This window comes from Cyclopterus lumpus, chromosome 12 (assembly GCF_009769545.1).
Source record: "Cyclopterus lumpus isolate fCycLum1 chromosome 12, fCycLum1.pri, whole genome shotgun sequence".
Lineage (NCBI taxonomy): Eukaryota > Metazoa > Chordata > Actinopteri > Perciformes > Cyclopteridae > Cyclopterus > Cyclopterus lumpus.
Window position 1 is genome coordinate 15,213,573 of NC_046977.1, and position 25,702 is coordinate 15,239,274.

The 25,702-nt window shown below is 43.1% G+C and overlaps 3 protein-coding genes across 4 annotated transcripts in view; 1 reads left to right on the top strand and 2 right to left on the bottom strand.

Moving 5' to 3' along the window:
- LOC117740420 (atrial natriuretic peptide receptor 2) overlaps positions 1-13,755 on the bottom strand; it is a 43,928-nt gene extending 30,173 nt beyond the window's left edge. The window contains exons 1-5 of the mRNA XM_034546813.1: positions 13,042-13,755; positions 4,436-4,617; positions 2,556-2,669; positions 2,063-2,198; positions 1,246-1,340 (exon numbers count right to left, since the gene is read on the bottom strand). Coding sequence (XP_034402704.1) covers positions 1,246-1,340; positions 2,063-2,198; positions 2,556-2,669; positions 4,436-4,617; positions 13,042-13,738 — 1,224 coding nt within the window. The 5' untranslated portion in view covers positions 13,739-13,755. The remainder of the gene's footprint in view (positions 1-1,245; positions 1,341-2,062; positions 2,199-2,555; positions 2,670-4,435; positions 4,618-13,041) is intronic.
- Positions 13,756-16,527: 2,772 nt separating this feature from the next.
- alad (aminolevulinate dehydratase) lies at positions 16,528-21,823 on the bottom strand. Its single transcript, XM_034547572.1, is given in 13 exon segments — positions 16,528-16,927; positions 17,550-17,679; positions 17,848-17,934; positions 18,017-18,110; positions 18,214-18,236; positions 18,238-18,264; positions 18,702-18,790; positions 18,936-19,019; positions 19,118-19,253; positions 19,859-19,955; positions 20,554-20,604; positions 20,805-20,930; positions 21,721-21,823. Coding segments are annotated over 12 exon segments (996 nt in total). The 5' UTR covers positions 20,924-20,930; positions 21,721-21,823; the 3' UTR covers positions 16,528-16,868.
- Positions 21,824-22,059: 236 nt separating this feature from the next.
- Positions 22,060-24,631, top strand: tmem203 (transmembrane protein 203). 2 transcript variants are annotated; one of them, XM_034547570.1, is made up of 2 exons: positions 22,060-22,171; positions 22,649-24,631. In XM_034547570.1, exon 2 carries the CDS (start codon positions 22,923-22,925, stop codon positions 23,337-23,339), a length of 417 nt encoding a protein of 138 aa, XP_034403461.1. In that variant the 5' UTR covers positions 22,060-22,171; positions 22,649-22,922; the 3' UTR covers positions 23,340-24,631. The 2 variants fall into 2 exon arrangements, with proteins under 2 accessions (XP_034403461.1, XP_034403462.1); XM_034547571.1 differs by having other exon boundaries at positions 22,067-22,171; positions 22,653-24,631.
- The last annotated feature ends 1,071 nt before the right edge of the window (positions 24,632-25,702 follow it).

Consider the following 25,702-nt stretch of genomic DNA (forward strand, 5'->3'; position numbering starts at 1 on the left):
TGTTGTTTAAAGGTCTTGGAGAGTACCGTGTTGTTACAAAAAGCTTTTGTTGGCACTCCAGGGGGAGCTGTGTGAAGTCTGATGAAATGCCTCAAGTGATGTCACTTGACAAGATTGAACATTTAAACAAATATCTGGGGGATGTGGAGTTAGAAAGAGTAACTATGTGTACAGATGTTTAAAACACCTGTTCATCCATTGTGGATCTAAACCAAATTTGAGTAATATATAAATCATGTAGAGAGTAATTTCCCATTTCCCATGTTTATTATGCCGACGGCCATGTCAGGTGAACAGCAATGTAAGACACACATCTGGTATTTTCTTCTGTAATTGTGAATATACAACATAGTCAGGAATTTGACAAAATAAAGATAAAAAACGTGAAGATGACCAATATAGTCAATAATCCGTCAGCCCGAGTCATTTTGATACTCATATTGTATTTGATTATATTCATCAGTCTGAACCTGACATGTGATGTTTTCCGCCAGGCAGCTGACTACCGGGGTCAATCGGCAGTACATGCCCAGTACATGCCCAGTACATACCCAGTACATACCCAGTACATACCCAGTACATACCCAGTACATACCCGGTACATGCCCAGTACATGCCCAGTACATGCCCAGTACATACCCAGTACATACCCGGTACATGCCCAGTACATACCCAGTACATACCCAGTACATGCCCAGTACATACCCAGTACATGCCCAGTACATACCCAGTACATACCCAGTACATGCCCAGTACATACCCAGTACATACCCAGTACATGCCCAGTACATACCCAACAAAAAGACCTCGGCTGCATTGTTCCATTTTTCTGTCACTTTTACAAGTTTGATATAAAATTCTCTTTTTTACTGTTCTATTAAAATCCCGTCACTTATTGCATTCATGAAATTGCAGTCCAATAAAATGCTTGCAGAGATTCTGATCCCTTTAGCTGATCTCTCTGGTCTTTACCTTCATTCAACTTCAGCTAATATTTGGTTTCATTTTGGACGCCTTTAACTCATTTACTTCCACCCTTTAAAATTAATTCCCTCTGACATTAAATCCTCCTGCCAAACTTCCTGTTTCATACAAACAAATGGTTGACACCAGAAGATGCCAATCTATAAACAATACATTGGAGCTACAAAGGAATAATCCAGGAATAATGGTGCACTAACCCTGATCACAGACACGTTAAACACAGCGTTACTTCTCCACGGCAACCGGGAAAGTGAGACCTACCCCGTACTCTCCTGTCTCGTGGTCGGTCATCGCCCACAGGTTGATGTCTATTTCCCTGGCATTGTTGTCGTCCGTGGTAACAAGTCCCGTCACTCCTAAGAACACAAAACAATATTCGCAATGGTCCTCATTACGTCGGCTCCAATTCAAATGTGCATTCATTGTGCACACTGAGGGCTTTTTCTATGAAAAAAAACCTGGAAAAGAGGAGTAATGTGACCTTCTAAGTAGAAAAAGAAAATGCATCCGCCGAGCCAGAATTGGATGAAAAAAAAGCGTTTCCCTCCGTAAGCCCAGTAAACATTGTCTACACATCCACACAACTTTCCATTATTATTTTCAACATTGGCCCCCCCCCCCCCCCCCCTCCCGCCCCGTCCTGCTGAGCAAAACAACCCACATCAACCTTTTTGATCTGAAGCAACAACATCCCATTGTTCTGCTCCTTCCCAAATGATGTGTGCGCAGATCATCTGGCAGCCAGCGGAGTAAACCAGGAAGTGTGTGAGTGCCCACATCAAGCATCGAATGGCCTCCTAAAGGAGTGCCTTGTGAAAACTGTTCAATAACGCTCTCATTATTGCGTTGAAGAGATATGTTTTAAGATGATTCAGGCTTCAATGGTGCTTCCCAATAACCAGCCGGTCACTTGGACCGCATGCTTATTGGAGAGCACCTTTCCCTGTTACCTGAGAGGTCATATGAGTACATTTATGTCGAATCAATTTTGGCACACACGCACAAAGTATATATTTATCTTCTAAAACCTACTCTCGTGTATGAAGCACTTCCTACAAGTTAAACCACATTTGCTCACCCCAGAACTGGCGCTTCTGCATCCTCATGGTGATTTTGATGCCGTCGTTCTGGGCTCCGCCCTCCGCCAGCGTCTCCTCCAAGGCCTTTGCGTACAGCACGAAACCGTCATAGAAGCTGCCGGCGATGTAGTCCATCTGCGGGGAGAGAGGCATCAACAATGGGATGTCTTTTTAATACACACGGTTATGATTAAGACATTTAAAAAAAAATACATTCAGCCAATATTCAAGAGCCTGCGAAATACCAACAAACACAATAAATGATCATTCATTTATAAAGTATAGTCTAATGTGCTTTTTGTGAAACTTCCATACTTAATAGCTAAAATGAAAGCAGTCATAAAAAGAAAGGTATTAATAGCAAACATTATTGTCAACATCATTAACTGCTGCCTGTAACACAGCACAGTGGGGATCTTTTTATCTTATAAAAGATTAAAGAAGTCGTGACGCTGTTGAGAAAGCAAATGGTTTTCATAGACGGTAACCTACCAATGAGGGCTCCAAATGCACATTGAAATCCCTCTTAGCTCTGGCGTGGAGCTTCTTCTGGAAGTCCTTGTACTCTGGATTGTCAGGAGGCCGGTACGTTATGACGAAAACGGACTGGGGGAGACACGGTTCAAGAGTTTGACTGGAGAAATACAATATTCAGACAAACACTTCAGTACAAACGTTTGCCTCAAGTGACCTTTAAATCTGTCGATATCTTTGTTGCTATCGCAAAAAACAACGTTTTAGACATTTCCCAGAATTCCTCTGGCTTCGCTCTCGACAGGAAGAGCTAGATTGTGTTTCATGTCTCGACAGTTATTGGAAACCACCACAAACTTCCACGAGCAATTAACACCCTGAGGAAACATATTGCCATAATGAGCCCTGTTATGGTTCGCAAACGAATTGACGCTTCACGTCGTGATCAGGAAGAAATGGGAGCCAAAATGTTGTTCTGCAGCCGAGAGGTTAGGGGCAGTTCATATCACAATACGGATATCACTGGATTTTAATGTTAAAGCGGTTTTATTCCTATTCATGGTTTCAACTCGTCATGAAATGTGTCACCAGTCGTAAGATTGCTTTCCTCTTGATAGAAATGAAATATTTGTGAACAGGCATAAGTATCATGGCACAAACTGACATACCATGAATGTGTGCAAGCTGATGATTTTATTTCTATAATATATGGAAAAATAAAGGAAAACATATTTTTTAACCTGGGTGCCAACATTTTTCTGTCTAATTGGTCCAGTTCAAGAACATTTTAGTATTTGACGTTTCTTCAATGAATTTAACTTAAAAAAGGTTTCACGAATAGTTTTCATATCATGCATCTAATTACACCAACAGAAACGCACCTCGTTGTGAAAAGATTGGTGACAAAACTGCTTACAGTTAGAAAAAACCTCATGGTTTGTTATGAAATAACAACAACTTGCAAATAAACTCTATAAAAGTGTCATTAGTTTAATCATTGTTTTCACATGCTTTAAATGAACAAATTAAATTACTTCTTTTTGCGGTGCTGTTCGCTAAAAACATATTTCCGAGGGACAAATATTAAGACTGAGAGGGCGGACATGTGTGAGGAGTTATGTATTAACACCTAGTTCCCTTTAAGTTCTGCAAATGTTAATGTTTCAACTTAAAGCATTTTAAGCAAACATGTGCTGAGTGCATTATGACAGAAGTGGCCGTTATTAATTTGATATTATGCAAGATTTATATTCATCAGGCCGCTCTCCGTCAAAACTAAACGAAAGAGAAATAAGAGAAGCCAGTGTGACATTTAGGGAGAAAAATTAGAGGAGCAACACATCTGTGCTCTGGTACATCTCAGTGCACTAATGTGTAGGGCTAAATGGCTTCATGTGAACCCCCCTCACATTAATTAATGTCAAGTGAGAATTTCAAGCCCAATTATGGTCGAAAGGATTGAGGTGGTCTTTTTGCACACCCAATGGCATGTCGATGAAGCCTCCTAAGTTCATCAGTCAGAGTGCACATAAAAGTGTCATTACCATGAAAGCTTCCCATGATTTTCATTTGTTTTAAGACACTTCTTGTCAGCTGGGTTTGAGGACTTATTCCTGTGTTATTCAGCAGGGCATGTTAAATATTATGGGGTCCAGAGGGAAAAATGAAAAGAAACAGATATTGAAATATGCATTGTCGGAGACATCCAGCTCTCATGCCAAATGGTGGTTGTGGTCTTGTATTATTTCCTGCCTCCAATTACAAAGCGGGTGAAAATATGACAGTCCACATTCAATAAATCTACAAAGAATGTGAGCACAGCCTCAATTTCATCAACAGATGAACAAGTCTGTTGCTCCATGCTGTCGTGTGCACTGGGTGTTCTGGTTTCATGGTACCTTAAAGACCTTGATGGGATCGACCCAGTCGGGGTCGGAGTTCTGCCACGGTTTGCGATCCGTCAAGCTCTCCGCAAACACGTCCAGATAGAAAATGGCGTAGTTTTCTGGGTCCTGGATCTCCCTCTGAAACAGTTTCATGATGTTCAGGAAAGTGTCCACGGGCCCGCAGATGTATACAACTGCAGAGAAGAACAACAACAACGACAAAAACACACACTCAGTCCTTTTTCTGAAATGTTTTTTTTTTTTCTCAATAAACCCAATCTTTGGATTTCCATTGTGATCTTTCTTCGATCTTGTGCATCTTCTTTCGGATGCCCTCGGGATAATCATCGAAAACCCAATCCATTTGTATCGGAAACAGGTCAGTAAACAAATTTTTCAGGTCTCGATGCTCGATAAGATGGAGACTGTGCAGTGAAACAAGGGAAAGTGTTTGACAAATTGCACAAGCTGAAGACCTCATCTACACCACAGGGTTTGACACACTGTTCTGATTTTAGTCAACATCTGACTTTGTTTGGCCACCTATTTATTTCTAGCTTCAACAGTGAGCCAGGATTATTTTCACTGAAAACAATTAGTAAACCGACACGAATAAATGCCAGATGTAAGAGACCGATCAGCATCTGCAAAACAACAGGCAAGAACCAGACGGACACAATAAGGGAGGCTGAAGAGCAAGAGGTGGGCGGATGGTTTGGACATCCACTAGTCTGGGGCTGAACAGTCCAATGGAGCAGTGGGAGGAGCCAGTAGCAGGTGGGCGGAGTTTTACTAGCATATTGTGCTAGTAGGTACACTCCTTGCTTTGTTGATGTTTCGCCCCAAGTCCCCAAATTTCCTTTCAGCGTGCTCTGCGTGTGTCGATGTTTTCAAGATCGGTCACTAATTTTGGTTAAAATATTGTAATTTTGTGTTTAGTGTGGAGGCAGTCAGACCTGCACACTGTCTGTGCATGGACTGTGGTTTCATTTTATTTGTTACCATTCCAGCTGACCAATACTGCCTGTTTAAACCTGAGTTTAGTGCCATGTTTTCGTAATTGTTGTAGTTACACATCCTGAAATCAACAGCATACCATGAGTAGTGGATAATACACTTGGATGGAGGAATAAAATATTCACCCAGACATTTCAGTCCAAATATTTGCCTTGAGTGACCGCTGATTCAGTCCATCTGTCAATTCTATCGCAAAAAACTAGACCTTTGCTCTTTTCTCTACAAATATTTGAACTATCTCAATGTCTGATTCAAATAGAATAGGTCCGACACAGTCATCTGCAGCATATGCAAAACTTAAAAACAAAATAAAATGTTTATCCAAAATAGAGCCAGAAATCCTTCAAAGATGAGTTGGTTCTGAGAACTCCTCACAGTAGAAACAACCAAAGGAGGAAAAGGGATTCAAGCAAGGCTCCCCCAGCATCATTTAGCATATGCCAGAGTTATGACTCCTTGAGGTGCAGAAGGAATTCTTGTGACATCGTTATAGAGCAGCAACGTCTGCAGAGGGAGGGATTGATGGACTTTAAGATGGCCACCGCCGTTCCCTTTCGGTTTTCAACTGACACAATTGGTCTGACTGTGACCATGTTTGTTCCCTGATAATAACCAATTCAGGATTATTGGCGTCAGATCAGAAAACATATTCAAAACACATATGTCATTAGTTGTCATTATTTATCATTAGTGTGATTCAGTTTTTTTGGTTCTAGTTTCTGTCACAATAGGAACAACAATCTCATCAATATTTAATACAATCATTTATATATAATAATATATATACACATATTAAATACTACAAAATCATTTCTTTTTCTGATCCAACAAAAGAAGCCAAAGTTCTCAAATGTTAAATGTTCTCTAAAAACAAGCAGCTATACAAGAACTATGTTGACACAAAATAGAATTGAAAATGTTAGACCCCATTTTTGTCAACTTTACTTTACTTGGTACGACGGACACATGTCAGTTGGCACCCAAAAAAGCCCTGAGTTTCAGCACTCCCACCTACTAAAACAGGAAGAGAACATTGGACATCTTCGCTCAGCGAGCGGGCAGACAACGTCTTGCTTAAAGACACCGCAACAACACTTCATTGTTTGCTGTTGTAGGGATCGAACTTGAGACCTCCGTTGCCGGCTCTGACCGTGTCTCCGCCCACGACGTTTCACCCTGCCACCCACGCCCTCCTTCTTTTGAGCCGTGAATAAGAAAACATAGCATTATTTCCATTCGCAGCAGCGTATGTCGGAGTGGCTGCTGCCAGCCGCCGGCCAGTCGTCCCAGTTAGCAGACGTTTCCTCATGTGTGAGAGCAAAGTCGGCTGCTGCTTAGAACCCAACTCTCATCTCTTCCAGCGTGGTTTGCCATGCCAAGGAGTCCTGCTGTCTCCTGGACCGCTCCCAAAATAAATGCCCTGCATAGCCGGGGGGTGGGGTGGGGGGGGTGGGGGGGGACAATGTCCTCGCGTGTTGTAGCAGTCGCATGGTGTATGAACCTGCCGAGGCTTCGTTTCACACAAAAGCACATTAAATTGTTTGGTACAACTTGTTCCACTTCACAGACTCCGCAATGGTAATCAGCCCTGCTCCTAATGTCTGCACTGCAACAAAAAAAAGATCCTTCTTGCATAATTTAGGCTGTTATTAAGTCCCATATTCATATTTCCGTTTTTTTGTTTAAAGAACTTTACATAATAAAGTCTCTTTTTTACCTCCACTAAGGAGGCAATGTTTTCAATACTGTTTGATCTTGTCTGATATGGCAAGAAATCTCATAAACCTGTTGACCAGTTGAGCCAAAGAACAAGTGATTTGTATTGAGTTTTTATTCAGATCAAGTGACTTTCTGTCTCGTTGTGTATTTTGATTTATGGCATACACAACTTCTACTATTACAATAACCCTCACAATAACGGGCATATAGATTGAGGGCTCTGTAAACTCTTGAGTGATTTCTCCTTCACCGCAATGCAGTCCGGCATCTTTTGAGATAATGACGCTACACAATTGTTCCAAGAAGAACAATAATTACCTCACCTCACAAGGAAAATACCTCCTGACAGCTAAATGGCAGACTGTATGACTTGTTGAGGCTTGTTTTTTGGGGGGTAACTGTGACGTGATAGTGGCATTCTGGGGCCTTTTTACACTGCGTTAATTAGCCTAGCATAGCGGCTAGCGGACGTTTCCCTCCTCTTCGCTCTTCTAGCCTATTCTTACTTGGTTGGCTTCAGTTAATAGAACGCCACGTTAGACTTTCAGCCTGCGTACACGTTTTAAGCCTGAACATTGTTGAAACAGAGCAGCTAATATTTGGAGCGAGAATAAGAAACTAGCGTACAGACGTCTGCAAGCCGTGGTACAATATAAACACACACAGCTGTGACTGCAGGTTTTTGTCACCAAAGTCGGGTTTCTGACCCACCAAGTTATACAGAGTGAAATGTACACAGCTGCTGGTTTGGTAAACAGACAACAGTCCTGCAATAAGTCCTTCCTTCGTAGGCCTCCAGTTCATAATGTCCATCATCAACATCCATGGGGCGGACACTTGAACATAACACAATTCAGCAGCAACAAAAACTACATCCTCCAAAATACGTATTGACCATGTTGATGACTACTTTGATGAATACTTTGATTAAAATTTAAGTAAATAATGGAAATAATGAAGTTGCTGAAGGGATTCTCTCTTATATTAGTGTGCATTATTGCTTCCTCGTTTGCAATAGAGAGAGTTAGGGAGAGTAAGTGCCTTGAAACAAGACCAAAACAAATCGATGATTGAAGTTATTAAAACAGCATATTTAATTTTTCCACAGCGTTTTAAGAAAATACAAGTTAAAGAGTGAGAAAATCACATGCGAGTGCACAAAGAGGAATGATGGTGCTGAACCTCAACTTGACTTGTGTTGTTTGTCTTGTCTGAATCTTTTTCTTCCTCAAACTCTTTATTTATTCATGCTCTAATCTGTCTGAATTTGTCTGCAAAGGCAATTTGTCAAAACCAATTCTGTGAACGCAACGTCGAGATTATCTCTCTGTCTGCCGGTGTATTACACAGATGCGCTACCTGAGCACCATTGTGAAGAGACACTCTTTGTATCAAAAGCAAAAACTGGCATATGAACTTGGAAAAAAGCCTGATGTTTTCTACCACTCGAACAGGTGAATTCTCCCTCTTGTGGGCCATTAATGGACTGAAAAGCATCAAGGTGAGAGTGTCACCGGGCAATGTGATGGGAGCTGGATTACTCAGTGGCCTGAGTAATGCTTTCATTTCATACTGTGTCCACAGCAAGAAGAGAGGCTCCAATCCAACAAAGGAATTTCACTTGTGATGCTCACTGCATAGAGCAATTCAATTTTCTTAAAAAATCAACAACCGTCAGAAACAATGTCCATATGGCTACTAATTACAGAATACAGCTTGTATAGAGACTGTCTGGTAAATAGCCGTTTCAATGAAGACTCTGAGAGTGTTACGAAATGAAATGATAATTAAATAGATTTTCAGATCAGGAGAAAGGTTACCATACTCTACAAAATGAGAAAACTCTTTAATTATGCTGGAGATGGATTGTGGCATTGACTTCAACAGTGACTTTCTGAAATGTTGACATTTTGAAGATCTGGATCTGGATTAACATTATGGGGCCGCAGTGCGGCCCCCGTTGACCCCCAGTCACCTACCATCTGCCTTACATGGCTGGACCCTGTCCCTCCTCCATGTGTACATTGAAATAGTTATTGGTTGCGGTAACAGTCGTTTTGAATCTTTTTAACTTCTAACCTTTTTTTGCCCCCATAGTTCAGGAAATAGGTACATTCAAGAGTTATTGTTGGAGGTAGACTTACTTGTTTAGCTATGTCAATGTCATTCACAATTGTCCCTATTATTGTTTCCATTTTTATGTTGCCATGCTTCTGGTCCTCAATCTTAATACAAAGCTCTGCTTGGCTTGATTGTCTTTAGCACCTCTACGGGTGGCTCTACGGGTGGCTCTACGGGTGGCTCTAGGGGTGGCTCTACGGGTGGCTGTAGGGGTGGCTCCACGGGTGGCTCTACGGGTGGCTGTAGGGGTGGCTCCACGGGTGGCTCTACGGGTGGCTCTAGGGGTGGCTCTACGGGTGGCTCTAGGGGTGGCTCTACGGGTGGCTCTACGGGTGGCTCTACGGGTGGCTCTAGGGGTGGCTCTACGGGTGGCTGTAGGGGTGGCTCCACGGGTGGCTCTACGGGTGGCTGTAGGGGTGGCTCCACGGGTGGCTCTACGGGTGGCTCTAGGGGTGGCTCTACGGGTGGCTCTAGGGGTGGCTCTACGGGTGGCTCTACGGGTGGCTCTACGGGTGGCTCCACGAGTGGCTCTACGGATGGCGACGTCAGCAGTTCTTGATCAAATGGATCGCCACGAAATTTCACTTTTTTGCTTTTGTGTGAAATATCTTTTGAACAATTGGATGGATACTGTGGCATTTGGTGCAGATATTTAAGAAGTAGAGGAGGACTATTAATGACCTGATGATGGCGCTGATGAAGAGTCGGGCGATCGCCAATTTGTCCGAACACAATGCAAAACTAATAACTTCCCCACTCCAAAAAGGACAACGTAATAATGCCTTTGTTGATATTGTATGATGGTGCTAAATTTCCTTTACAAATGTGCAATTAATCAAACTCCCACAAAGCTTTGAAATGAAGAGGACCTGTGACGTTTGTAGGGGGGCCAGAGGGCAATGAGCTCATCTAATGTTGAAAGTAACATCAGCGACTTCCAGCTGTCAGAAGGCGTAAAAAGAAGGCAGTGGAGGAATAATGTCTCACATAAGGAAAAATACTCAAGTGAGATTCCCGAAAACCTGAGTATTTGAGTCCGACATCTGCATTTTCCAGACATTAAAATTAGGAATTTTAGGAATTTAGATGGTGGTGGTGGGAGGGGGTTTTAAGCTCGACCACAGCACGTAATGACTTGGTCAGCTGTCAAAGCTCCAATGATGTGTGGCTACACATTTTGGTTGCACTCTTACCTCGCTGCACCGCCCTTTAATTACCTTTACGCTGTGTTTATTCCATTATTTGTTGACGCCGTTACTGTAACAACAGATTAAGACGTTTAAACAGTCCTGGTTTCCCTGTGCCAGAAACCATAATACTCCCAAGATTTACTGGTTGGAGGCAGAAATTGCCCTGAGATGTCGAGCTGGTTCCAAATACGATCCCCTCCAAAAGTAGAGGAAGATAAATGTTTTGACACATACCCATGAACTATAGCTGAATATCAGGATAAGCTACGCATTATTTCAATATATATATATATATCAAAATAGAGAAGAAGAAACATGAATGATGTGTGTGGAACAACAACAACAATGATCTCACAGGAGCATGTAATACCTCTAGCTACTCTAAGGGAACTATTTAATTGATTCTTATCCTCTGTTTGGGAGATTTTCCTTTTCGTAGTTGTCGCTAATGCTTGTTAACTTCACTACTTTAATAAAAACAGATTGCAGGACTCACTCGCGGGTGTTTTCAATAATAATCCTTTGATTTAAAAATTGTTCCGTTGCTGTTGACAAATGTATGACCCAAAGCGTTCAGGGTGGATAGGTATTTCTCATAATGCCATCAATAAGAACAACCTTTGGTTTGACATGTTGTGAAAGAAATAGATATAGAACAAGAAGGCTCATGTCTGTGCAAACACGAGGAAACGGCTGGTCTGGCTCTGCCCGAAGTACAAAGATATGATAACCAACATCCCTGAAGCTCACAGAAATGAACAACTTCATCTTGTTTGCATGATCTGTATATATGAACAGAACTACTGCAGTTTTAGGGGGCGTTACATGCTGGGACTATCTCACATGTATCTCATGTGTCTAGCCTTTCTCATTGTTGTTCGTCAAGAAATAGTTCCAGCACAAAATGTCCTCGAGAACAACAAACCAACATGTTTACTTTTCTGTTATTGTGTAGGTCAAAGGCAGGCCAGGACTTGAGTTATAATAATGCATACTTAATGCACAGACATGAGAGAAATTGATAACATTCACAACTGAAACTGGAGGAAAGTGGACTGGTTTCTGTTTCCATTGTCACAAAAAGTGGTGGTTCAGTGCGTCCACTGCATGCTCACTCAATTGGAAATGGTCAGAATGACAATAAATCATCTCTTTAGAAAGTACAACATCATCGATGGACAAGTGCACTCGGACCAAACTCAGACACAACCTCAGAACTGTAAAGGAGGCGTGACAATATTTCAATATTGTATTTCTGGCTCTATATATATTGTATATCAAGGGAAACAGAAACCAGTATGAACCTGACCAAAAAAACAAAGGGTTGTTTTCACAATTTGGAAACCCAAAAGCTGCCCCCAGCTCATGACTGATAACGTATTGGTAATTGTTTACCATCAATAGAGTCAGTCGTTACTAGGAGGTATAGGAATTCGTCGTTTTGCACTATTTATTTTTCACAAATGATGCACTTTATCAGTTGTTATTCTCAGCTGATTTTTGTCTTTTCTCATGCACAAAACAAATGTTCAGAATCCAGACCCTCAGTCACACAATTAACTTTACACAACAGCAGTGATGAGGAAGTCAGCCACACAATGTTTCCAGTTAATTAAACCTGAGCCACGAGAACAACGATGGGTCATTTAACAGCCACTCTGCTGTGTGATTTACGACTAATCAACAAACAGCTGTTAAAAACAAAATGTCTGTTTTGCGACTCAACATGTTAGTTTCCCTCAGTAGTTCTTAGGGATGAGAAGTCATGTTATACCACACTGATGACAGCTTAAGACATATTCTGTATATGATCTTGCGCCAGCTCCTCATATGTTTCCACTGAGGGAAATAGTCAAACCAGGCAAGTAAAGTAACGTGTGGTTCTACTGGCGTATTCATGCATTGACTCCTTTTTCATTCCCAAGTGAATGAGCTGCAGCCGCAAGAGTGCGTAAAGAGAACCGCACAGACAATACATGTTTGGGCTGAGAGGGTACCCATACTCTCTCTCTCTCTCTCTCTCTCTCTCTCTCTCTCTCTCTCTCTCTGTCTCTCTCTCTCACAGAGCGCCGGTGGTGGTCCTCTACAGGCCATAAACCTACAGCAGACTGCCCACAGCCTAAACATTCCCCTGTAATAACTCCGGAATACAGGATGTTCCCTGCACCTATTACAGTCAACCTCTGTCTATATCTGCTGGGAAGTGTGACCTCATTGAAGGGGAAGGGAATCTCCCATTGCAGCGTTTCTTAAAAGCAATACGCCAAATCTAACAGATTGGTCATTTCCCTCAAAGAACAATAATAATCAGCCTGTAGCCGTGTGATAACTAAACTAAACCGATCCCCGGGTTATTGGGATCACTTCTCCATCCGCTGAAATAGCCCTGATAGTGATCAGCTGGTGATCTGCTCTATTTCAAGATAATGTTACACACACTTCAAAAACAAGCTGGCACAGGGAAAGAAAGAAATCTGGATAAGAAAATCTAAGCACATTGTTTTTTTGGAGACGATTTTAAACTTCCAGTCACACTTTAATAAATCACTTTTTCCTTCAGCATGGACTTACTTCTGCCGCGCTCCTTCATTAAACTAATAAGATCCTTGTAGTACTTGTAGTCGTCCTGGTACGGCTCGGCCTCCACCGTGATGTTCATCTCCCTCTTTAAGTTCAGGTAGATGCCCTCCGACAGAAAGTAGTGCGGCCGGTCGTCCATCCGCAGGTCGTGGTAGATCACCACAGCCCGGGACGTCCAGTTGAAGTGCGTGTGCAGGACGTTGGCGAAGTCCCCGAGCTTGGTGGTGGACGGCCCGCTGCGCACGATCGTCCGGTATTCCTCTCGCTTGTCGAAGCCGTACGCGGGTCCACCGGCTGTGATCAGCGGAAGTTTCCAGTGGGACGCGAAACGCCCCACGGAGGCAAGCGGGTACACGCACCCGGGTCCGAAGAAGGCGTCCGGACGGAAGTAGAGCTTGGCGTCCACGGCGAAGACCTGCGCCAGGCTCTCGGCGCACGAGCCCGCGACGGGGTCTTCCGTGCTGTAGTTCAGGATGTGGATGAAGCGTCCGAGCAACAGTCCGTGTTTGCTGTGCAGGTCCTCGTACGCCATGAAGATAGCCGGGAGGACGCGCGGCAGAGCCCACGGGTACTTGTGGTGGTTGTCCGGGAGCATCACCGCCACGGTGATGTTACCTCGGCAGCCGGGGAGGAGGCAGCAGGACAGCGCAGCGAGCAGGCAGCATCCCAGCGCGCCTCTGCATCCCATATTAAGTCCAAGCCGCTTGGAAGTCCCAGACAGGAAAGTACACGGTCACGAAGAGCGCACCGTTTGGAGAGAAGACACGTCCGGCTTTGGCACCCCGACAGCACACCATAAGTATCCGTCTCCCTCTCCCTCACTCTCTGTCTCCGTCTCTCTTTTCTCAAACGTCAAACAAAGTCGGGAAGGGGAAGGGTATCATCCCGTGGTGCCAGCGCGGCGGTGCCATGCGTCTCCGCTGCGTAAATCCACGTGGAATTGAGTTCCCGTACTTCCCAAAGCGACTCCCCCAGCGCAGCGTGGTCCTCACACTGACAGCCTCTCGGAGAGTGATAGCATCCATCCAGATGACTGCGACTTAAATCAGAGCAGCCCTCTGCTCGGCCCCCACGCGTCACACACTGCAAGAAAAGACCACCGCCATTAGTCAGTTGACCATTAATGGATACCATCATTTATTTTACAGGTAAATACGTTTCCTGTGAGTTGAGATGTGATGTTTTTTTTTTTATGTAGATCAAACACTAAATGTTATTATTAAAAAAATAGATTTTTTTTAAATTATTTATTTTTACATAATAAGGCAGATCCTGCCTTATATATAATTACAATTCACAAATTAAACTGCACTGGAGACCAGGAGATGATCCTTTTAAATGGAAACGAAAGTAAATCAAAGTGCGACAGACTGGACAACAATATTTGACAGGCTTATTTTTTTTCTCTCTCTTTTTTGCAGTGTATGAATGCATCTGTCAAAACGGCAGTGAGTCGCCCCCTGCTTGCCACTTCATTCACACAGCGCAGCGGGGGTCGGCTACAGTCTCCTGTGCGTAATTACTGTAATTATTGTAGGGGTCCACGCACGTGCAAATTCTAAGGGTTTTGGATTTAATTGAGTATATATAAGTGCCATCTGATATATTCAATAAGTGGCCGCCTGTTGGTGACGCTGTAGATGGATTGGTTGATTTGATTGACACACGTTGCGGCGCATCAATCAAAGTGACTCAACTGCTCCTCCTGCTGGCCGGTCATTGGATGATGCTCAAGGGAAAGTTAAAGTCCGCCTTTGCTAATTGTGGGATTAGTTAGATGCTTAGGTTAGGTTAGGTTACTTTATTTGTACCCGTATGTAGACTTAGTTTGCAATGGAAAGCGAGGCATTCATCTCCACAAACATTACAATCAACACAGACAACAAGACAGACGTGATGATAAAAGTACACAAAGCCACAAATCAGTACACTGTTATAATTATAATGTGTTCACATGAATGATGGCTGCTGGAACAAAGCTGTTTTTATACAGCTTTGTTCTACACCGTGGTTCTAAATACCTCCATCTAGAAGGAAGAAGCTGAAACTCCCTGTGCAAAGGGTGGGAGTGGTCCTTTAAGATGGAGCCGGTTATCTGGTATAACTGTCTGGTGTTCAGGGACTCTGGGCTCAGCTGTGACTCCAGTCAGCCTGCTAGATTGTTTCACAATCTGATGCAGAGAGTTTCTGTTCTTTAGAGACCAGGTTTCCAAACTATGACACCAAAGAAAAAGATCAAATTGATTCAATAAAAGCACGATAAAATAAGGTCATCATGGTTTTGTCAATGTGGAAAAGGGACAGTTTCCTCAAACAAAACAAACGCTGGTGCCCCTTTTTGCACACGGCTTCACGGTTTGCTTCAAAATTCAGTTACAAAGATGTTTGTAAGCTTGCACACATTCCACTGTCTGACCCTTGATGGATATGACCATGTGTGTGGGCATGTTTTCTAAAATCCATTATCAAGTCTTTTGATATGTTTCATTGAAGATAGGACTCCTCACAACGTGGATGTGAGGATGACCGGACCGTGGCTGGTCTCATCGCCCTGGAGCCGACTAACAGAATCATCTGCATACTTTAAAAGGGTCCTATTTTCATACCTGGTTTGACACATATTTGTGTAGAGGATGAAGAACACGTAAAAACACAATCAAAATAAAAAACACGAGGACGCCAATCTCTCACTGCCGGTTGCAGCGGTCACAGTGAAGGTGAAGCACATGCTTGACCTTCACTGGGATACAGCACACATTTTGACTCGTCACAGCAGTAAAAGCTGCACAGGTCAGAGGTCAGTTTGGAGGGTGTGGTCAGTGCTCTGCTCAGTGCCAGGAATAAGAATCTGAAAGGATGCTGGTTAAAGAGATGTGAAAGGACCGCCCCCTGCAGTATTCAGCAACATGTAGCACATTCTAAAAAGTCCAGATGCTGCACATTGCTGCTTGTATTTGTGTTTATTTGTTTTCGGTACAGCTGTGATCGCCTCCCACACAGCAGTACCTTGAATTAGACTTTAATGACTCATGTGAGTCATATTCCAGAGGAGTGTGGTAGTTCATCTGCCAGCAGCGTACGGAAAATATATTACCCCATCAAAATTAATAATTACAAATCTTGAACTTTACTTTATGTACTGCTCTTGAAACATGTATCTTTATGTATTCATGTGTTTGTTGTTTTATGAAACAGGGGCAACACTACTTTTTAAAAACATATTAAATTGCATTTACTTTCACTAGACTAAAATGTGATTATGATTAATTTTATTAGAGAACATACAATTTCAAACCTGCTACAATTATGACCAATACTGTTGATGTATTTGTTTAATATACTCTAAATATGTAGTGACAGACAGGAAATGCAAAAAAAGGTTTTAAAACACTGTTGCTTGTGGAAAAAAGGGAAGAGGTGGTTCATTACCCAACATGCATCAACATTTAAAAAAAAAAAAAGACCACACACACACACTGCTGTTGTAGCTCTGAATGAGTAACTTTATTCCCTCTGTTCAAAAAGACAGTGCTCAATCTGAGGCAGAAACGTATACATCATCATAGCAGACATTTGTGTTCCCACCATTCATACAAACATACATCCCATAACCTCATTAGCTAGGAGAGCGACAGCGTTTGTTCAACGCTGAGCCCAATGACACAGAGGAGACGTTTCCCTGATGGGAAACATTGACATTCTCATGTCAGGCTCCATATTAGCCCTTCAAACAGAAACTGATTATTGCTGAACAGATACACGTACTGATGTCTGAATGAATTATCACAAAGCGGATCCATCTCTGTGTTCGCCATCCTTCACTCCTTCAGCCAGCTGAGCAGCTGAGGTGTGAAATAGGTGATGATGATGTCAGCACCTGCATCAGAGCATGGAGGGACACAACAATGCATCAAGTCAGATTACATCTAGGAGCTGAACCGATACGGATTCATGGTGACATACAATTATTTATTATTTTTAGATACCAGTTTACCTGATTGAAGGAAGAAAATAAATCAACAAACACTTTGCGTGTTGTGAGCAGGGATACACTAATCATCCATCTTGCTTTTCCTGTTCTTGCTAAACTGTAACTACTTGCGTCACATATTTCCATGCTAAACGCTGTGCGGCACCATGAATGCCTTCAAGGAGAGGCTATTCATTATCCCGTCTCTATGACGGCAGGCTTTTCTCTCTCTCTCTCTCTCTCTCTCCACGCGCTGACGTGTAACCATAGAGAACAAGTGTGGACTCTTTGTCTGAAGACAAAGTGGCACAACGTGTTTTACGGCCCTCTTGCGGTTCCTTTTGGAGCACGAGGGGACCTTGAGTCCACTGAATCTAAAAGAGGCAGACACTTGTGAAAACAAAACTGCCGTTTGAAGAGTCGTCCACTCGCAGGTTTTGAGTGCCAACACAAGCTGGTCAGTGTGGATGAGAGCTGACCCGGAGGGGGCGGGGGGGGGGGGGGGGGGGGGGGCCTTTGTTCCTCTCACCTGCTCTGCGGAAGGCGGTCATGGCCTCCATCACAGCGGCCCGCAGGTCGAATGCTCCGGCCTGCGCTCCGTGCCACATCATGGCGAACTCCCCCGACACGTTGTACACGGCCAGGGGGTGAGTTGGGAACTGAGGAGAGGTAGCGCGAGGGAAAATAACGTCACGGTATGTGGAAACTTCCTCCAAAAAGACTCAATAATTACAAAATGATGGGAATGTCTTTCCCCTAAATGCAGAGAACACCGACATTGTTCTTCATTGACCCCCCCACCACCCACAACCGGTCCGGTTACAGACCTTGTCCTTGACTTCTCTCACGATGTCCAGATACGGCAGACCTGGTTTCACCATCAGCATGTCAGCTCCTTCCCTCACGTCTCGCTCCTGCAGCAAAACAGAACCAACGCCTCAGCTCAACGCTTCGGCTCCGGCAAACCCCCGAATGTTTACGTGCTGACGCACTCACCACGGCCCGGATGGCGAGTCCTCTCGCTCCGGGGGGCAGCTGGTAGCATCGCCTGTCTCCAAACGCAGGTTTGGACTGTGCGGCGTCTCTGTACACAAGCACAGCAGAAGGATTCAGCCTGTCCTCACCTCAGAGACGCTTCACTGGTCACGGATCTGTTTACACTTGATCTTAAAAAGCGCTTCCTTACCTGAAGGGGACCGTAATAACAAGAGGCAAAACTTTGCACTGTAGCTCAGCACTGAAGCCTGGATCGAGCGTAGAGAGAGAAAAGAAAGATGCAAAGAAACTATCACCAACAATGAATGTATCCTACTAACAAGTACTGTGTGGATCAAAGTCTACGACACATTATTCCTCTTTGCCACAGAGCGCCATTCAGAATATTAAACGTTTAAACTGAGCCACACTGATGCTCAGGGTGACACGGCCGTGAACAAACACCATGATTAATCCACGACAGGAAATAGTCCCCATCGAATGCATGCTTTTCCCCTGTTGTGAGTAATGTTTGCTAAAACCTACAGTGCCCAGCTGTTTAGGGAAATTACTGAGCCCTTTAAAAAAAAAAAGTCATTATTGGCTGTTTTTAAGGGATTTGCATCTTCTCTTGAGCTTTTGAAGGACCATGATCACCTCCATTGAGGTATGCTTGATTTTGAAAGGTTCTAAGCGTATCCATTACCTTGTTCCCCATACCATTAGATAACAGGGCATGTTTTATGGCTCCGACTCTTCCATCCATCATGTCAGAGGGAGCGATGATGTGACAGCCTGCAAAGCAAGACAACCCGATTAGCGTCAGTCATTATAGGATGATATTAGCTTCAAAAAGCCATGACTGTAGTCCAAAAACATAAATAATTGTAATGTTTGTTCCTTAATTGGAGACATTCTTGTCTAGAAAAACAGGAGTTACCAGCTTGAGCGTAGGCCAGAGCCACTTCTGCCAGGCGCAGACAACTGGCATCATTGTTTAGAGTACCGTCATCGTTCAGGATACCTGCAAAAAGAATTACATTATGTCTCAACTTTTCACGCTGCCCTTTTTGTAAAAAAACAAAAACACACAGAAGGTAGGCCGTCATCGAAGACACTGACCACAGTGTCCGTGGGATGTGTAGGGACACAAGCAGACGTCGCACGCCACCAGCAGCTCCGGGAACAAAGATCTGATCTTCTTCACCGCCAGTATGGCCGGCGTGTCGTCTGCGTCAGCGCCAGAACCTCTGTCGTCCTGACGGGGAAGAGACCAGATCACAGTGTGAGAGTGTGTGTGTGTGTGTGTGTGTGTGTGTGTGTGTGTGTGTGTTTGAGCGTGGGAAAGAGCTGGTTTGCCTCCACTCAGACTATAACATTCCACAACCCTGGACTCCAGTCTGTTTAAACAGGTCTTTCAAGAATTTGCTCCCATCCAGAAGCAAGTTCATTGGTGTGGTCCGACACTGTGAAGCTGGGCAGGCCAGTCAGGTCCTTCCACACCTTGCCCAATGAAAAACAGCCGCGCACCAAATGTTGTTTTGTTATGAAATATTGTTGTAATAGTTGTGGTAGTAAGGGATTAGTGCGATGATGTTGGATGTTACAGAGACTACGATTAATACAGATCCCACTGTTGTGATTGTATGCATATGGTGGTGTGTTCTTTATACTAAATTAAATTTATATGTTATATATAAATCTTGAATAACCCATGTATCATGATACACATTGCATTGCCAATACATAGCCCTAATTCATGGAAAAAATTAATTATGTGAAACGGCCTTAGACTGTTGCTTTGAGTTCAATTTACGCAGGCTCAGGCTCCCCCCCCCCCCCCCCTCTTTTAGTCTTACATACCTTTTCTATATTTGCAGGCACACCAAAAATCAGCACACATTTCAAGCCGTTCTCCACAAGCGGCCGCAACATTGCCTCCACCTTGTTCACCCCGTATCTATAGACGGGGACACATATAATATGAACGTTACACCAAAACACAAAAGGGGCCTTTCAGGGAACGTATGAAATCGCAATGAAAACAATCTTCCGTATCAAGTTTTATTCAAAACTAGGATCTACATTATTACATAGTGCCAGAAAAATTTTGCATTTCAAACAGAGACTCTGAGAACTGTGTGCAGCTCGGGCCCTGTTCCTTGTGATTCAAGTCACAAAAAGGGAGGTTTGCAGTTTGGTTTTGTTGTGTGAGAAACAAAAGTCTAACGGATTCTTTTCTTATCTTGGTCCAAGTCCAGCGTTTGGCTCCGGGTCCACCCTGCCTGACTACTTTTATCTAAAGACAACACCCTTAGTGGGTTCACAGCTGCAGGGTGATACTGTGTGTGTGAGTGTTGTGTTGTGTTGTGTGTGTGTGTGTGTGTGTATGTATGAGTGTGTGTGTGTCTCATGTGTTTTTTGTTTGAATTAGGACTTTAATCCCCCCCTGCAGTCAACACAGGGCAATAAGACATGTTTTCCTTGTGGCTGCTCACAAAAACCAGCTGCTTTGTTGTAACGACCTGAATGGCTATGATGGGATTCGTTGCTCTTACCTGGCCTGTCCCGGCAGGCTGCCAATGGGCTCCACGGCATCTGCACTGTCTCTGTAGGCGAGAGTGACAAAGAACCAACATTAACACCTAGTCCATTTAAGCCACACATAAAAGAAATACTGTCCAATTCCTCGTGGTGAAAACACAGTCCATGGTTGTTGACCCCTGACCTCATCCGCCAAACCTCCTGTACATTTGTTTTTATGCGATTTTTAAATATTTGTCGGGAAAACGTGATGGATTTCATTTACGTGATGAATATCGGGTAGATGAGATTGTCGGGCCTTAAGTCGGTGGCGCACGTCTGCCAGTATCGGAGCGTTGGATGGAAATAGCCGCTGTGGAGGATGGACTCCGCTGGTGTCTGCATCTTTAGCCTGAGACAGAGAGACCGTTAGTAACAACACACAGAAGATAACACAGGGACGAGGCCAGGTCCCCATTAGTGGACCCGGAGCCAAATACCATTCTCACACGCTTCAGCTCGGCTCAGTCACCATTAAAACTGAGCAGGCATGCGTGAGGCTGCTTCTCCAAACAGCAGCTTGGCTCTGGACTTTCTCACTGCAGAGTAAAGCAGGCTGCAGCTTTTCAAACTCTATTATGAACCTTTTATCTTCATGGGTAATTTTCCCCCAGTTTTTTTGCTGTCATGCACATGCATTTTCAGAAAAAACAATTTCACAGCAGGACACATTTTCTTGAATTGTAAAAAAATAATAATAATAATAATAATAATAAATATATATTTTGATAGTGATATTAGGACCTGCATTGCGAACATGATATGCTCAAAATCTAAACCATGCTGTAATAATAATCATAGATTTATGACCGCAGATATGAAGCAAAGTCAAACTGACATGAAGCAGTGCGCTTTAAATCAGACGGAGGTTGAAACACACTGCAGATTGTGTGCTTTCAGACATGTTCCTTGCCTGTGTGCTCGAGAGCTATTTAACCAGAAGGAGGCGAAGTTACTTTTACTATTGTCATTTGTCACCTTGGCTGGCAAAACCCCTTCATACCTTCATTCATACCCTTCATGTACTCCAATGCATAATTGCGTATTATAGCCACGACCAACGGCAAATTATTTCTGTGACGTTACAATCCAAAAATGTGAATAGAAACTGCATAAATGCTACAATAAGTCGGTGTACTTACCTGTTAAAACGAGAGCCGGCGACTGCTCCGCACTTCTGTCCACTCCCAGTGATTCTTCTCTGGTTTTTGGCAGACGGTTCGCGAGCGACGTGATTGCTCACTACCGCCACCCACCGACTGGAGTATTATTTGTATTAATCCGGAGTTAAATAAAGAAACAATCCAAATGGGAGTTATTAAATTATTATTATAACTAAACGCAACAGTAAACATAGAGCACTGGGTGATTAATACAGGTGGAATTGTTAAAGATAGATAACATAACTGGAAAATAATTGCATATTTAGTACTTTAATCCTTTCGGCTTCCGTACTGAACGTACTCGTCTCGCGATATTTCCAGAAAGGCGAGAAAAAAAGAAGAAACTACGATGCTAATAGTTTGATAGCTTTGTGTGTTGACAGTTTCGCTTCCAGATAGATGGAGGAGAAAACGCCTGAGTGTTATTAAGGTGAAGTAATGTGTAGTCACAGGGAAATACATTTTGTAGAAGTCTATGTGTGCGTTGTGTTGGTAATCAGATGATATCTGACTGTCTGTGGTTAGCTTACATTGTAGTGCAAGGATCGGTTACACTCTGTTTCATCGATGTAGATGTAAGTTAGCTGGACTTCATCTGTAACGTTTCTATAGCTACGTGTAATTGCAGACTCACTCTACCATTATCAGCCGCTATCTAGCTGAATTAATTCAGTCTAACTGTTAAACTGACAACGTGATGAAGTAATGGAGAAAGATAGCTGTAGTTACTGTGCCATCACTAACGTTAGCTGTTTACTAATCCAGTGAGAGGTGATTTTGGCCCTGTCCACTCTGCGTTATAGTCAATGTGTGAGTGTATGCCTGGTTTGTTTTCTCCATCAGATCTGTCAGTTGTAACACACTGCATCCTCTTTACTCATGTTGTGTTTTCTTTGTCATGCATAAGGAAGGGTTTCCAGAGACTGGGAGCACTTCCTGCAATCCACTCCCCGATCATCATCATCATCCTCAGGGTGGATTTGAAGATGTAGCCAAGAGTGACGTGGGTCATCTTTGCAGTACCTCACCATACCTGCTAAGGCATAATCGGGGACTACTCTCCTCCACCCTCCGCCACCTTAACTCTGGAGCACTTTGGCCCCTAGCCAGGGCTGCCTTGTGCGCGATTCTGCTGTCCTCAGTCCATCCGTCCCTGTTTGAAGGCCCTTCTGTCCTCAGCTATGCTGTTCTCCCTGAGGGAACTGGTCCAGTGGCTGGGCTTTGCTACCTTTGAACTCTTCCTCCACCTGCTGGCATTTCTGGTCTTCAGCATGATGGTTGCTCTGCGAGCCGACATGTTCACCCCGACACTGAGCTGGTGGCTGGTGTTCGTCCCGCTGTTTGCCGCCGACGGCCTCAGCACCTACTTCACGGCCATTGTGTCCATCCGTCTTTACCAGGAGAATGAGAAACGCCTCGCAGTGCTGCGGCTCCTCTGGGTGCTGACAGTGCTCAGTTTGAAGCTGGTGTGCGAGGTGCTGCTGTGCCAGAAGCTGGCGGAGCAGGAGCAAGCCAGAGACCTGTGGTTTGGCCTCATTGTCTCACCGCTGTTCATCCTGCTGCAGCTGCTGATGATACGAGCATGCCGCGTCAACTGAGGAGAGGCAGTTAGTGGTTGTTCACATGACCGACAACACAGAAGAAAAGAGCAATCGTCATCCGCCGTTAGAGATTTAAAGCATAACTGTGGTGTCATTTATCTTTTGGCTCATTACTACTTCTTTAATTATTTTTTTTAAACAGAAAAAAACAAACAAGCAACAGTTTTTAATTCATGTTTCAGAATTGAGTTTGTATACATTTGCGTTTCTAGTAGCTATGAAATGAACACACATTTTCACTGCTCGCTTAAGTTTCATGCAGTACTTCTCTTCCCAAGAAGAATGGAGGCTATTGTATAGCAGCACCATGATTTTGTAATGAGAATAATAGGGGGACCACAAACCTTTTGACATTTCGCATAAACATTTGTAATGGAGCCCATTGCGATGCTAAACCTATAGTGGATTTTGAAGACTGAATGGGAGTTAATCGCAACTAGACAATGAATATAAATACAAATAATTGTTCTTCTGAGCCCCTTTACATCAGGGTGGATTACTGCTGTTCGTTTTTGATACTTTTAGCAATACAAAGAGTCAGCAGTAAATGTGTATTCGGGACATGGTGTGCCTTTTACATTGTGCAATCAATGTTAGACAATGAGCCATGAGGAAAAATGTACACCAGAGTTATGTTTTAATGCACGTGTACACAAGACACATGTAAATATAATGAACAGGTGAAAACCTAAAGGCTGTAATGCCCCAGCCACCTTTTTGGGCGACTGTCATGGATGGGTAGCAGAGTTCAAGAGTTGCTGCAGCTTTGATGCTCCCCCCAACAGGAAGACATTGCTTGTCTGCACAATTTGGTAAGGTTTACTATCATGTGTCTCACTTTGTTGCCTGTTACAAGAAGTGTCGCACGCACACAATCTCCCCCTCCCTTGTCCCACTAGTTGCCTAGCTTGTCAATTCCATCAATGAGAACGGTCTGAACCGCAAGAAGCTGGTTCTGAAACTTGTTCGCGACTCAGTCTCACCCCAATGTAGAAGAACCGTATGTGATTTCTGCCCAGCAGTCAGTCGTGTGCACACGTCTTCCCTGTGTATTGCTGTTTATTTGTACAATATGTAATGTATTTGATCTGAGTTTGATCTTACCTTGTGTATGTACTGCATGTATTTAATGCCTCATTTTAAGGTAATTCCCGATATGAAATTACGTGTAATTTGTACATGTTGATTTTTTTGAAAGAAATTCACGGAACCTTATTTATGTTCATATGTTCTTGTTATGGCAACCCTACTGTCATCTGTATATACGTGTAATAAACATTCAACATTTAGCCAATGTCGTCTTGTGAATATTTTAGTCTGGTGGAGACGTCTACCTTGGTCTCTCTGGCCACAAGGAGGCGCTAGTGGCCTATTTACATGAGCGTGTATACCACAACATATCCAAAACATGCGTCGTTCTACACATTTTTTAATATATATATATATATATATATATATATATATATATATATATATATATGCTTTTATTTGACAGTAAATTCAGCACTTTACAGACTTCAATAAGATGCATCACAATGCATATCCTATACTGTATTTGGGTCGTCAACAACAAGCATCATTATTCTTGCATATGTTATGTGATGGTCTTAAATGAGTGTCATTTAATGTCTCGTGTAATATTAGACTGTAATTTTTTTTAAATATTATCCCCAATGAATGTTAGAATGAGTGAAAATAAATGTGTTTGATACAATTAATCAATCTTCTTTTGACGTCACCGCTCGATTTTCAGAAACAAGGTGACTTCTAGTCCAGCTGCTTTAATTATCTGTAAAAAACAACTTTGACGAGCAGACAAAGGCACACACTGACCTATTTCTTCTGTGCATTTGATTATTTTCCTCCCGCGTTCTCCTTAGCCTTGCCGTTCTTAATTATGGCTCGGTGATAAATGTTTGATGAGGTACAGTAATCGCTTGTAGTACCCAAGAATAGCCCTCTTAGTGCTGATTCAATATGCAGCAGGCTACTTCTCAGCTCACGTCTTTACTGCAGCCAGATTATCGACAGGTGGCATCATAGGCAAAATGGTAAATGAACAGTCGTCAGCCTCCACCCGGTAATGAATATATATATATATATATATATATATTTATCACATCCGAACAAAAACAATGTACAGTTTAGGTATCCCTATACGGCAACATATAGTAACATTAATACTAGGTGTTTTTAAATACAAAAATGAACCACAAAACCACTAAAACAATGAATTCAGAATATTATTGAGAAAGTACAGGTAGTAAAGTAAAAAAAAGAATCAAAGCACAAAGAAGTCAATCATCAGTAGGCGACCTAGATACAATAGACTAGAGACTAATCATGTTTTTATTTTGTTT

Coding starts and splice junctions, on each gene's coding strand:
- tmem203 (XM_034547570.1), top strand. CDS start 22,923: ATGCTGTTCTCCCTGAGGGAACTGGTCCAGTGGCTGGGCTTTGCTACC.